The 12532-nt window shown below is 34.6% G+C and overlaps 1 protein-coding gene across 1 annotated transcript in view; it reads right to left on the bottom strand.

Moving 5' to 3' along the window:
• Positions 1-12532, bottom strand: part of LOC129225069 (rho guanine nucleotide exchange factor 17-like) — a 171447-nt gene that overhangs the window by 47518 nt on the left and 111397 nt on the right. Inside the window, exons 14-15 of the mRNA XM_054859617.1 lie at positions 8403-8513; positions 2628-2662 (exon numbers count right to left, since the gene is read on the bottom strand). Coding sequence (XP_054715592.1) covers positions 2628-2662; positions 8403-8513 — 146 coding nt within the window. The remainder of the gene's footprint in view (positions 1-2627; positions 2663-8402; positions 8514-12532) is intronic.

Below are 12532 nucleotides of genomic sequence, written 5' to 3'. Positions count from 1 at the left end.
TCTTTCTGGCAGTAACATAATTCCCCTCTCATAAAAGTGTTGGTCCTTGCTGGCAAAAAACTGGTTCAGGTGGTTTTTGACATTTTCATTTGAGGTAAAGGTTTTGCCATCCAAAAATTTTTGCAGGGACCGGAACAAATAGTAGTCCGAAGGCGCCAGATCTGGAGAATACGGTGGATGTTGCAGTACGTCCCATTCAAGCTGTAAAAGTTTTTGGCGAGTGACCAAACTTGTGTGAGGTTTTGCATTATCCTGGTGGAACACTACACCCTTCCTGTTGATTAATTCGGGCCTCTTCTCTTTAAGTGAATCATTCAATTTGTCCAGCTGATGACAATAGACTTCTGAATTAATCGTTGTATTGTCCGGCAAAAGCTAAAAAAAAAAAAAAAAAAAACGATTCCTTTGACATCCCACCAAACGGAGAGCATCACCTTTTTTTGGTGAATGTTGGCTTTTGACACGCTTTGAGCCGGTTCATCTTTTCTGCTCCATGACCTCTTGCAACATTGTTGTATACAACCCATTTTTCGTCCCCAGTAATAATTCGCTTCAAAAATGGATCATTTTCTTGACGTTTGAGGAGCGAATCACACGCGTCAACGCTTCGAGGTTAAGCCCATGCCTTTCAAATGGCCATAAACAGTCGAATTCGACAAATTTAATCTCTCACCGATCTCTCGTGTGGTTATTCGCCGATTTGCATCAACTAATGCCTTTATCGCATCTTTGTCAGCTTCGACCGGCCTTCCAGACCGTGGTGCATCTTCGACATCAAAATTGCCGGATCGAAATTTTGCAAACCAGTTCTGGCACTGGCGTACTGTTAACACTCCTTCTCCATACACATCCGTCAATTTTTTTCTCGCTTGGACAGCATTTTTACCTTTTCTGAAGTAAAAAAGTAAAATATGACGAAAATGCTGCTTATTGCTCTCCATATTTAAAAGGGCACCAACCAAAAACTACTGCGTAGAATTAATAGAACTTTTTCACACACAAGCCTTGCAATATCAGCTCTCAAGACATATAATGGTTATGCGGCTTAAGTGTGAAGTTGGTTTCGAAAAAACGTAATTAAGTCCTCTGACATGAAAAAACGAAATTACTTTCCGAACAACCCAATGGTATAAAGCAGGTAAGTCATTTTTACTAAAGGGAAAAAGTATTTCAAAGGGGGAAAAGTATTCAGTATTTTTGACTTATACTCTTTTGCCCGAGCACCCTAGATATATATGTGTATATATATATATATATATATATATATATATATATATATATATATATATATATATATATATATATATATATATATATATATATATATGTGTGTATATATATATATATATATATATATATATATATATATATATATATACACATATATATATATATATATGTGTATATATATATATATATATATATATATATATATATATATATATATATATATATATATATATATATATATATATATATGTGTATATATATATATATATATATATATATATATATATATATATATATGTGTATATATATATATATATATATATATATATACAAACTCACACACACACACATATATATATATATATATGTATATGCAGGAGGGATCAGATAATGTGTGGCCACACTTTGAAGAAGAGTTTTAGAAGCGGAAATCCTGATGGAAGATGTCGTGCTAAACGTAATGCTATCGCGCTAGTTGCCCATCAAGCCAAAGACTGATATAGAGGCGTCCCTCGTACAACACGGGGTACTTCTACAACATGGTTTCGATATTCCAAGGTACGAAACTTGAATTTAATGCTTCATGGTTTTCATGTAATACGAATGTTATATTTATAAAGATGGAATTTCATTTTTGTTAAATACCTTCTGTTAATGTTTGGTTGTAACTATAAAAATTTTTTACTTTGTTTTCATGAAACTTGGTTTCGATATAACACGGTACACATACCTGGATTTACATTATTTCTAAGTCTCGTATAACACGGTTTCGATATAACACGGAACACTGTTTCGATATAACACGGAACACTGTTTCGATATAGCACGAAACATCTTTACCTGATTTTTCTCATGCACTTACATAATTAATATTAAAAATAAGTAAAAATCTTACTTTAAAAAAAGTCTCGTATAACACTGTTTCGATATAACACGGAACACTGTTTCGATATAGCACGATACATCTTTACCTGATTTTTCTCATGCACTTACATAATTAATATTAAAAATAAGTAAAAATCTTACTTTAAAAAAAGTCTCGTATAACACGGTTTCGATATAACACGGAACACTGTTTCGATATAGCACGATACATCTTTACCTGATTTTTCTCATGCACTTACATAATTAATATTAAAAATAAGTAAAAATCTTACTTTAAAAAAAGTCTCGTATAACACGGTTTCGAAACTAAACGGAACGAATTAACCGTTTTATACGAGGGACACCTGTATTCAACACTATCTTTGCAAATATTTTTGCACGAAGAAGATTGCACATATCATTTAAGTCATTAAGAAATGCTTACAGCAGCTGTTTAATAGTCAATTTTGCGACACCCGAAACATATTTAAAAATAAAAGATGCAAAATTTAAGGGATCGAGAAAAATATTACCTGCAGCGTCAATGTAGTCCTCATCATCAGAATCGCTATAAAAGTAAAAAATTAAAGCATTATACACCATAAGTATCAGCTAAAAATTTTACTATTACATGAGAAATTGCTGAGTTAATAGAGCTTATATAACCGTTGTACTAATAGTTTATATTCCTCCTATGTTTTCTAGTCATAAAATCATTTCTCAAATTTTGTTAATAACAGAATTAAAAAAAAAAAAAAAAAAAAAAAAAAAACTAAGCACTTTTCACAATGCACTCAAAAGGACAAAATAACGTTTTTGGTCAGAAAGGACAATATTGTAACGGATCCGGTGCGGCTTCAAACTTTCTTGAAAGGACGACACAGTTCTTGATGAAAAATACAGGAAATTTATTTACACTATGTACAGGGAAGATCGTCAACAACTGCTAAATTATTCATCAGCAATTAAGCAATTATCACACAACACCGTAAACTCAACGTTTACACACGTATTTACTTCCAAATACGAAAACAACACAGCGAAATGCCTCGCAATAAACAGAGCTAATACACTCTCAGTACAAATTCTCAATCGAAACTAACTTTTTATCACGCGGGACGCTTTTATAAACATCGAAAGAAATCTCTTAAGTATTCCACAAGATTCCAAACGCTTCTGGAAAATAGTAGACCGTTATCAAATTTTATCAATGAACAAAAAAAGAAATAGGGGGGGCGTAAGCATGAAGGATTGTTACCATCTGCTTGCTTGCGAACAAGCATTCGTTTGATAAAATAAACTAGCTGCGTCGCCCGGCTTTGCACGGTGCAACTCGAAAATAAATGAAATGTCAAGTGACGCGTGTTCAACAATCAGGCCTGAAAAAAAGAAAAACAGTGAAATTTTGCGGCAGATTGCGGAAAAATAACCAAAAAGGAAACATTTTAAATCCCCCGATTACAGGAAAGCCTCAAAACAAAAGCCAGAATTTTATGTCTTCATATTCGAGAAAAAAAAATGGCAACAGATCTTTCTTCTCAATGATCTTCTTCAGGCTACAAATTAAAAAAAAAAAAAAGCATTGTTGCTGAAAGATGAGATGAAGTACTGAATAATAATTTGAATGGAGGAAAGCCTTAAAAAAATAAGGATTTCATGTCGAAATCTAAGCGTCATAATTAACGGTTTTTAATTGATATTTCCGCTAACTATTATCGGAGGATTATGTTAAATATCCTAACATAAAGACGGGAAAATTACGAATCTGTTGATACCTGGTTCGATGGTCAATTTACTGGCGTTCGGGAGAAGTAACTCGGACATAGCTAGATAGATACATAGATAGATAGATAGATAGGTACATACGGTTTCAGTACAGTTCAGTTTTTAATTATGTAGGACAGCGGTTCCCAACCTTTTTAGTTGTGCGGCCCGCTAATTTCGTAGAAAACACCATTAAGACCCACTAAGTACTATATATTACTTGCACAGCCATAATTCACCTTCTGGGTGGGGGGGGGGGGAGGCATCTGCTCATAACTGTCCTTAAGTGTAAATAATGGACCGTATTAGGATTGAAAGTGAGTTAAAAAGAAGAGTTCTGGAGAGATTAATCCTCATCTCCCCTCATGCTGCACCATTGATATTGATATACTGTAAAGAACAATTTTTCAAAATATTTTTTAAGAAAGAAAATAATTTTATTGCATAGCTGGAAAGCTGTAAGAAAACTCAAAAACAAGTCATCAAAGTTAAAGCTCCATGGAATTTTTGACGCTGCTTTTCCTCCACGAGAGAGTTGATATCTGGATTGAAACTGAATAGTTTTTAGTCTCAAATAACTCGTAACATTCAATGCTTCTCGATATGATTTTTTTTTAAACTGCAATCAGAAGTCTCATTCAAATAGGTATGTTGTCGAAAAGCCCCTCAAGTGTCTCAATGCACTGGTTAGTCATGCCAGTTCAAGAAACGAAGAGTATTTCTAACTTGAAGCTTGAAGCTAATACTAGTTTCTTTGGCAATTTTCTTTGAAGGAGTTTCTGCTTCATTAGATTACATCTTTAATTGTAGGGGAAAGTTCCTAAGAAATATGAAAAATCTTCCTATTCTTATTCCTATTCAGAGTCACAACTGACTACAACTGTATTTATGTCGAGGACTGCATACTAAGTGCCATGCCTCTATTATTTTTATATACCGATAGATGGCAGCACCATCACCGGATCGAACAGTTAATGAGAATTTAGAACTAGTCCAGGAGCTAATAGCTACCTGGTACTAGCACCCCCAGAGGTATCGTTTCACTTGGAGGACATTGAGACCACGAGCATATTTAACGTCGCCCATGAAAAATCTTCATCTTCAAGTTCCTTAATGGCTATTAGTCAGGGAGAGCTTTTGAGTGACGATACATTTAAGAAGTGCATTTTTGCAAAGGACGGAATTTGAGACCCCAAGATTTATTTTGGTTCTGATCCTCCACCAGTGTCCACGGCCCAGTCACACTCTGCTCGCGGCCCACTTGTGGGCCGCGGCCCATTGGTTGGGAACCGCTGATGTAGGATATTTTAATGAACGAATAAAACAGTATTTTGGTAACGGTGATGCGCTAATATATGATCTGAAAAATCAGTGCTTCAGTTTAAGCATAGAAATGATGACTTTCATGTATGATTAAGAAAATTAAGGATGTGTTTAATTGAAATGGGGAAATATAAATTCGTAGAAATACATGTCTGTATAAATGAATACAAATATATATTGTCACTAAAACAAACTTATAAGTCTGAGTCAAATAAACTGTGGCATCAGTTTCATTTCATAAAATCAAATTAAAATGTTCCGATGATAAGGGTTGGAATGATAAATATTTTGTAAAAGTTGAAATTAAAACATCGTGAAGTAGTCAGCTACATCAGTGATTCTCAACCTGTGGGTAGCGCCCCCTAGGGTGAGCGAGCACACTCGAGGGGGGCGAGCGAAAATATCCAAGAGCAAATACTATTTAAAAGAATTCATTAATTGACTGAAAGGAAAAGCAGATATACAAACAGAAAAGAAACGGCATTTCAACATATTCAATAATTATCTCATTAAAGTAAACAACTTCTGAATCAAAACTACCACCAAATTAAAAAGAAATTTCGTTATAGGGAAGTTGCAACCTATAAAATGTTCATATTTTGACTATTGGATATTGTTAATTGACCCTCAAAACTAAAAAATTCACCATCGCCGAATTTTAAAACACCGTGGTTGATTTTTAATGAATTTTTAAAAATCCACGCGCAAAAGTGCGCTCTTCTGAAACGTCACGAGCTTACGTCACAGGGCACTAATGGGCAGCCTTCCGCCGAAGATCCCTTGTTTTCGCAACGGACATTTTGAGCGCTCTGATATTTTTATTTTTTAGAAATTCAATAATCCTTTTGAACACACTATGGAGGCCGGATTCATTAAAGCACAATCTAATAATCTTCCTCAAGTAACATCAATGATGGTATTTGAATATTTCCGAGAGGGATGAGAGGTTTAATGTTCCAAAAACGCGAGGAGTTAATGCGAGGAGGTAAGCCTTACGTTTCGTCTTCGAAGCCAACTGCACGTCCTTCAGCTTCTCCCGCGGTGGAAGAGCGCATGGCGTCACTTCCTGTGCCATTTGACGTCACAATCACTTGAACTTTAAAAATTAATTTAAAAAAAAAACTACTTATCGTATCGCAAAAATTTTTTCACCTATGATGTTCATACATGTTACTCTATCATATAAAAATAAAATTGAAAAATCGAAAACTTCCCTATTATTAGTGACTTCTGGATCTGTTTTAAAGAACAAAGTTTTTCGAAGGAAGGCTTACTATTAGAAATAGCCACTCTTAGTTCTGTTTCTAAAGGGTGTCCCAAAATTAACGCAAGATTTGATTTTGTTGCCATTTGTGCAAAATAGTGTTGGCATCTCTGAAAAAAAAAAAAAAAAACAATTGATAGCTGAGAGGTTAGGGTTTAAAAAATGGAGCGTTATACGATACAATAACTTGCTTTCATTATTGAACAACTGTTTCAAAAATAATGAAAGTTGAGGCTGGTCAAGCAGTTACTGTTATTGGCGCTCGGTATCGCAACACGGTAATGCACGGGTGGTTGTGGGCTTGTTGACATAGACCTTTGAATTCAAATAACCCCGTAAGAAGAAATTTAATAATGTTAAATCACACGATCTAGGGTGCCAATTCTGATCACCGAAATGAGAGAGTACGCGACTAGGAAATGCCTTATGCAGTCATTGAAATGTTTCACTCTCTCTAGCTGTATGGTACAATAACACCATATTTTTACTAACCCTACTCTCAACTGTCAAATTGTTCTTTTTTCATGGCTGCCAACAATTTATGGAAAAAATGGTGGCAAATTCAAATCTTGCGTTAATTTTGGGACACCCTTTATATTTAGCGGAGATCTATATTTTGTCTTCAAAGAAGCCACAGCAGAAAATCCAGTTCCACAAAGGTAGGATATTGAATATGGTAATAGAAATGCGAAATTCCATTGTTTTTTAGTGCGGAAAAAGAATACTCTACTCCTGACCAAAATTCAAACTATGATTTATTATTGAATTGTCTTTTGGTTTCACCACTTGTCGTAAGGTTTATGAATTTCTCTTCATCATTAGAGATCCTAAATACGGAGAGATTGGACAACTTTGGAAAGGCGGCCATCTTATGTCCAAAGATGCTCTCTCCCCGTAGACCGTACTGCATCTTCTGCCCCAAATATCACTGTACATTGTATCGAAAAAATTGGAAGTTAGTTATGATATTATGAAATGCAATGTGCAGATCACAAATACCTGTTTGTTTTCTATCTTAATGAACAAGTTTTTGAGAAAAAAAATTTTCTCTGTAAGCGCTATGATGATACGAAACGATTGGCGCCAGACTGCCAGACTTGGCGCTCACTCCGTTTAATGAAAACACGAGGAGAAAAAAAATCAGTCTGCTCTTTAAAGATTTCATGTCTTATATTCCGTGGGAAAGCTAAAAATTCACACGGCGAGCATTTCGAGCTGACAACCCTTGGACTAAACATGGCGGAGATCGGCTCGCCGTTGTCCAATCTCTCCGTATATAGAATCTCTATTCATCATCAGTAAAGAGTCCTTCGGTAATCTTATGAAATGGATCTCTAACCCCCTCATAACTTGCTATCAGTTTGTCTTCCGCAAGAAAATACTTCAAAAAATTCTTTGTCAGCATGTCGAAATGATTTTTAACGGTTACAAAAACAAATTTTGCATGTTCTTCTTCAGCTTTATAAATTTTAGTATTGTTAGAAGTTGATAATCAACCTCATCTAGGCCCTAGATTGCGTCCGATTTATTTGTATTCAGTTCCTTAATTTCCTGTGTTCTAATACGACCATGCTCAAATGCTCAAAACAAAGTTATGCTTAGTAATATTATTATTTCTTACTTAATTATCAGTATATTTAATAACCTGCTTCATCTACTCCAACTGGCTTCAGTTTCAAAATTTGACTGTGCTCTCGTATTGAGGGGGGCATGAGCTCCCCTCAGCATTCAAAGTGGGGCGCAGAGCCTAAAAGGTTGAGAACCCCTGAGGACCCCTGAGGAACCCCTGAAACCAAAAGACAATTCAATAATAAATCATAGTTTGGATTTTGGTCAGGAGTAGAGTATTCTTTTTCCGCACTAAAAATGCATGAACAAATTTAATTTTTTTCAAACAGAAGTTTAAGAAAAACTGAATATGAATCATTTTTCTTGGTTATATGTATAGTAACCTTACCTATCTAGTAATTTTCTGCTAGTTTTCGATTCTTGACCTTTGCTTAGTCTTCTCAATTGAAATCCAGGCAGACAAGGAACCACCGTGCTTCGTCTTCGCAACATAAGGGACCTAGGATGAAAAATCGAAAAGTAGTTGGCGTTTAAAACTTACTAAGATTCCAACTATAGCTTGACCACGAAGAGATGGCTGATGAACTGGACGCGGAAATAAACTAGTCGGACCTCTATTTAACGAATTTCGCGATTTAGCGAATTTTTCTTTTTTCCCGACTAAAATGAAGGCAAAAACGAAAAAAAATGCGCTTTTTTAACGAAAAAAAAGCGCGAAATAACAAATTATTTTAATAGCCAAGAAAAAAATTTTTTTTGTTAAATTGAGTTATGAAATATTCGATTGTTTTCCAAATGTTACGTCCATATTGCCCGCAGCAGAAAAAGACTTTTCTTGGAATCGGCAATCTTTGACGGGCGAGGGCGAGAGGGCAATCAACGATTAGTGATTCTGATGCAGAAAGCGATAGTGAAACTCTCATTAAATCTGTTACTTTTTCAAATGCTTTACATGGCCTGGAAACTGGAAAAATCTATTTTATGCAGCAGGCTTCAAAATACACGGTATTGTTTTCTGTTCTAATTATGGATATTTTTGCGCAGTTGCTTATTAGGATTTTTATGCAAGGTAAGTGCATTTTTTTCCACCCCCGATATTACGTATAACCCCGATTTAACGTACAAAAAATTCAATCGCAGTGAATTCGTTAAATCGGGGTTCGATTGTACTTCATTTTGCAATAAGTAGGATCACGTAGATAGCGCTAGCAGTGAAAACGTTATTTCTTGCACGTTCTTACTGATCCTACCAATTGCAAAATGAAATGTTCAGTTTCTGTTTCCAGTTCACCCGCCATCTCTCCATTATGAAGCAGTACCAGTACTTCAAATGTACTGAGGTACATCAGTCATACATAAAATGGCAATAGTTAAAAACTGATTCTTTTTAATATTTTTTTTTTCTCTCTAGCGTCAAAACTATAATTTCAAGAATAATGAATGCTCGTATCGATTTGACTTTCTTAAACTGCCGAAACTTTATGTCAAACTAGCAAAAATACCCGGCCCTGCCTGGGTCAGTAATAATTGTGAGATACAATCGCTACTTTCATTCGTTTTCTGTTTTAACTGAAAGAACTTAAAACACACTGCTTTGACGTGATCAAAAATCGAGCTTCTTCCTTACCTATAAAAGTAAAACAGCGCTTTGTATAAAGAACGAAATAGCATTCAGTTAGAAGCGAAGGCACGACATTTAAGCATATAAAAATTTGAAGAATTTCCAAAATATGAGCTATCAAAAACAAAGATCACTAAAAGAAACCGTGCGCTTTATTTATTTAATTAAATATTACAGACACACACAGAAAAAAAGGAAAAAAAAAAGCTCTCTACTATGTTTCCCTAAGTTTGCAAAAGCAGAGTTTACACATATTTAAATGACTTTAAATTCATCTTAATATTGCTGTTGTAAGGCAACGAATTTTTGTAACAATGGGTTTTATATTTTATCATTTAATGGGAAAATTACATGAAATTCACTGTTTTCCATCATAAATTTTTTAAACTAAGTTTTTTAGAAACAAATTATAGCCTATGTTGCTTTCTGATAATAGAATATCTGTTGTTAAAAAATGGTTAAACTCGGTCCATTAGGTTTGAAGTTTACTCCAGACATACTTACATACAGAAAGAGCCATTTATGTATTTAAATTCTCTATTGGACAGATTGAACGGTAATGTCAAGATAGTTTTGAAACATTAAGTGAAAGAATGTAACGGTCGTTTAAAGTTTCAACCTGCGTCTCCTGGTAATTTTGGTTTAAAAAATGCAAAATGCGACCTGTGTGTGGCGTACCCTCAGAAAACACAAAACCTAAATTTGCCTCCCAGCGGGGAGGTGCTTTTGACTTTGTGATAAAGCTCTAGGTTGCATAAAGTTCCGTGGACAAAACCCGTTCACAACATCGATCTCTTACTCCAGTGTCCACTTCCAAACGCCCCATTAAGCAATTTGGTTTTTCTGAACAAGAAATTTTTGGAGACTATGTTTCACTGAATTTTGCTAAAAACTCTGAGAAATAATTTCCCTGCTGCATAAAATTTTACAATACCGTAAAGCCAGGCTACTTGAGCCTCCAGGGGCTACTTGAGCCCACGGAGAAAAAAAGTGTTTAAAATCCATCCTAGTCCTATAAAACTCTATATGTGTAGACTTAAAAAACCTTCTCTATGACAGGTAGTAGTACTAGGCAGAGGCTGGAGCATGGAACGAAAATTCTGCTATTCCCGCCTTTTTCTGATTGAGGTTATGATTAGAAGTTGTCTTAACAGTTGTTTTTAATGTCTGCAATTTTCCACATGTAAGTTCATGGAAACATCTGATATCATCAAGGTAAAGATAGTTTTATATGTTTGCATTCTATTTCTTAATAAAGTAACAGTGTTTTAAGTGTTAACACAATAACTAATATAAGTTAGTAAAAGTGCACTGGTTGCCTTAAAATGGGGTTACTTGAACCCAGGGTTCAAGCAGTCTCGAACCACATTTCATCACTAAATGATGATAAGTAAGGTTTGTAATCTTTTAAAATAAAGAGGTTAGTTACTATTTACACACTTACACACGTTTACTTGCAGATCTGGGGATAAAAAGGCTCCGAAAGTAAAAGAAAACCCCTTCAAGTAGGAAATATGCAGATAATTAAGAGGAAAAATTACAATTGTGTCCAGATTCAATTAATTCCGGAGAAATGTCTTGGAGAGCGGCATTAGCCCATTTTGACTTAAGTATATCAACTCGAAAAAAGAAAATTAAAATATCGTTCACAAAACAAGCCTTGGCATCCTGTACTATTTAGTACCGAGGAAGAGCCCAGGCATTAAATAACATCAGAGAAAATAAACCCACCCAAGCCGTTAAAGAGAGGAGTTTTCATTCTTTCTAACGTTTAAATAATGAGAATTTCAATTGTTTTTAGCTGTAGTTGGATTATATTCCTATTTGAGAAATTATGTTTGCCTAAAAATATGTTTTTATGTATACGTTGATTTTACATTAGTTTATAAAAATAGTTTGCTTTTTATATAAATAGTTTGATCAATAGAATGTATATTTCGAGTCTGAAAAGTGAAAAAAACAAGGTTATCAGTGCACACTGCACATTACAGGTTTAATCAACAGATCAGTGTAAAAATCGGGAAAAATATGCCATTACGGGTCCAAGTACCCGTTTGCGGTATATATATATATATATATATATATATATATATATATATATATATATATATATATATATATATATATATATATATGTACCCCACTTTGGTTGTCACCTCCCAGACGGGTGACATCCGGGAAGCACTGCTCCTCCCGTCCCCTCGTCGCGACGCCACTGATAAATATACAATACAGTATGTGTGTGTATATATGTATATATATATATATATATATATATATATATATATATATATATATATATGCAGGGTGATTATAATTAAAGTTCCACTTTCAAAACACTAAAAAAATAAAGCCACTGGTCAGAATGACGTCAAACTTCAACGGAATATTATCGAAGAAGGGGGAAAAAGAATGGCAGAAGAAAAATAAATAGTTGGAATTTTTAGCAATGATGGCTCTGCAGGTGTCAAAATATGTAAATCAAAACACCTGTCATGCGCACGACTCATTGAAGTTGTTATTTCCCTACAGCCTGGCCGTCCCGATCACCTGATCTTAACCCGTATGACTTCTGGCTGTGGGGCTATCTGAAAGCTGTTGTGTTCAATGCTCCGATTGCAAATTTTGCCGATTTGATTTTTACTGTTGCTTTTTCTGCGGTTTTTGGCCTCGGGACAATTAAAAACCGATTTAATTAAATTATGATATTTACAGCGCCATCTATTACAAAAAATTGCAACTATTTATTTTTCTTCTGCCATACGTTTTCCCCCGTCTTCGATAATATTCCGTTCAAATTTGACGTCATTCTGACCTGTGGTTTTATTTTTACAGCGTTTTGAAAGTAGAACTTTAATTAAAATCACCATAACGTTATAAACTGAACATTCAAGCTC

The sequence above is a fragment of the Uloborus diversus genome, chromosome 6 (assembly GCF_026930045.1).
Source record: "Uloborus diversus isolate 005 chromosome 6, Udiv.v.3.1, whole genome shotgun sequence".
In the NCBI taxonomy this organism is placed as follows: Eukaryota; Metazoa; Arthropoda; class Arachnida; order Araneae; family Uloboridae; genus Uloborus; species Uloborus diversus.
The sequence above is the reverse complement of the archived record's forward strand: the minus strand, read 5'-3'. Positions and strand labels throughout refer to the sequence as shown.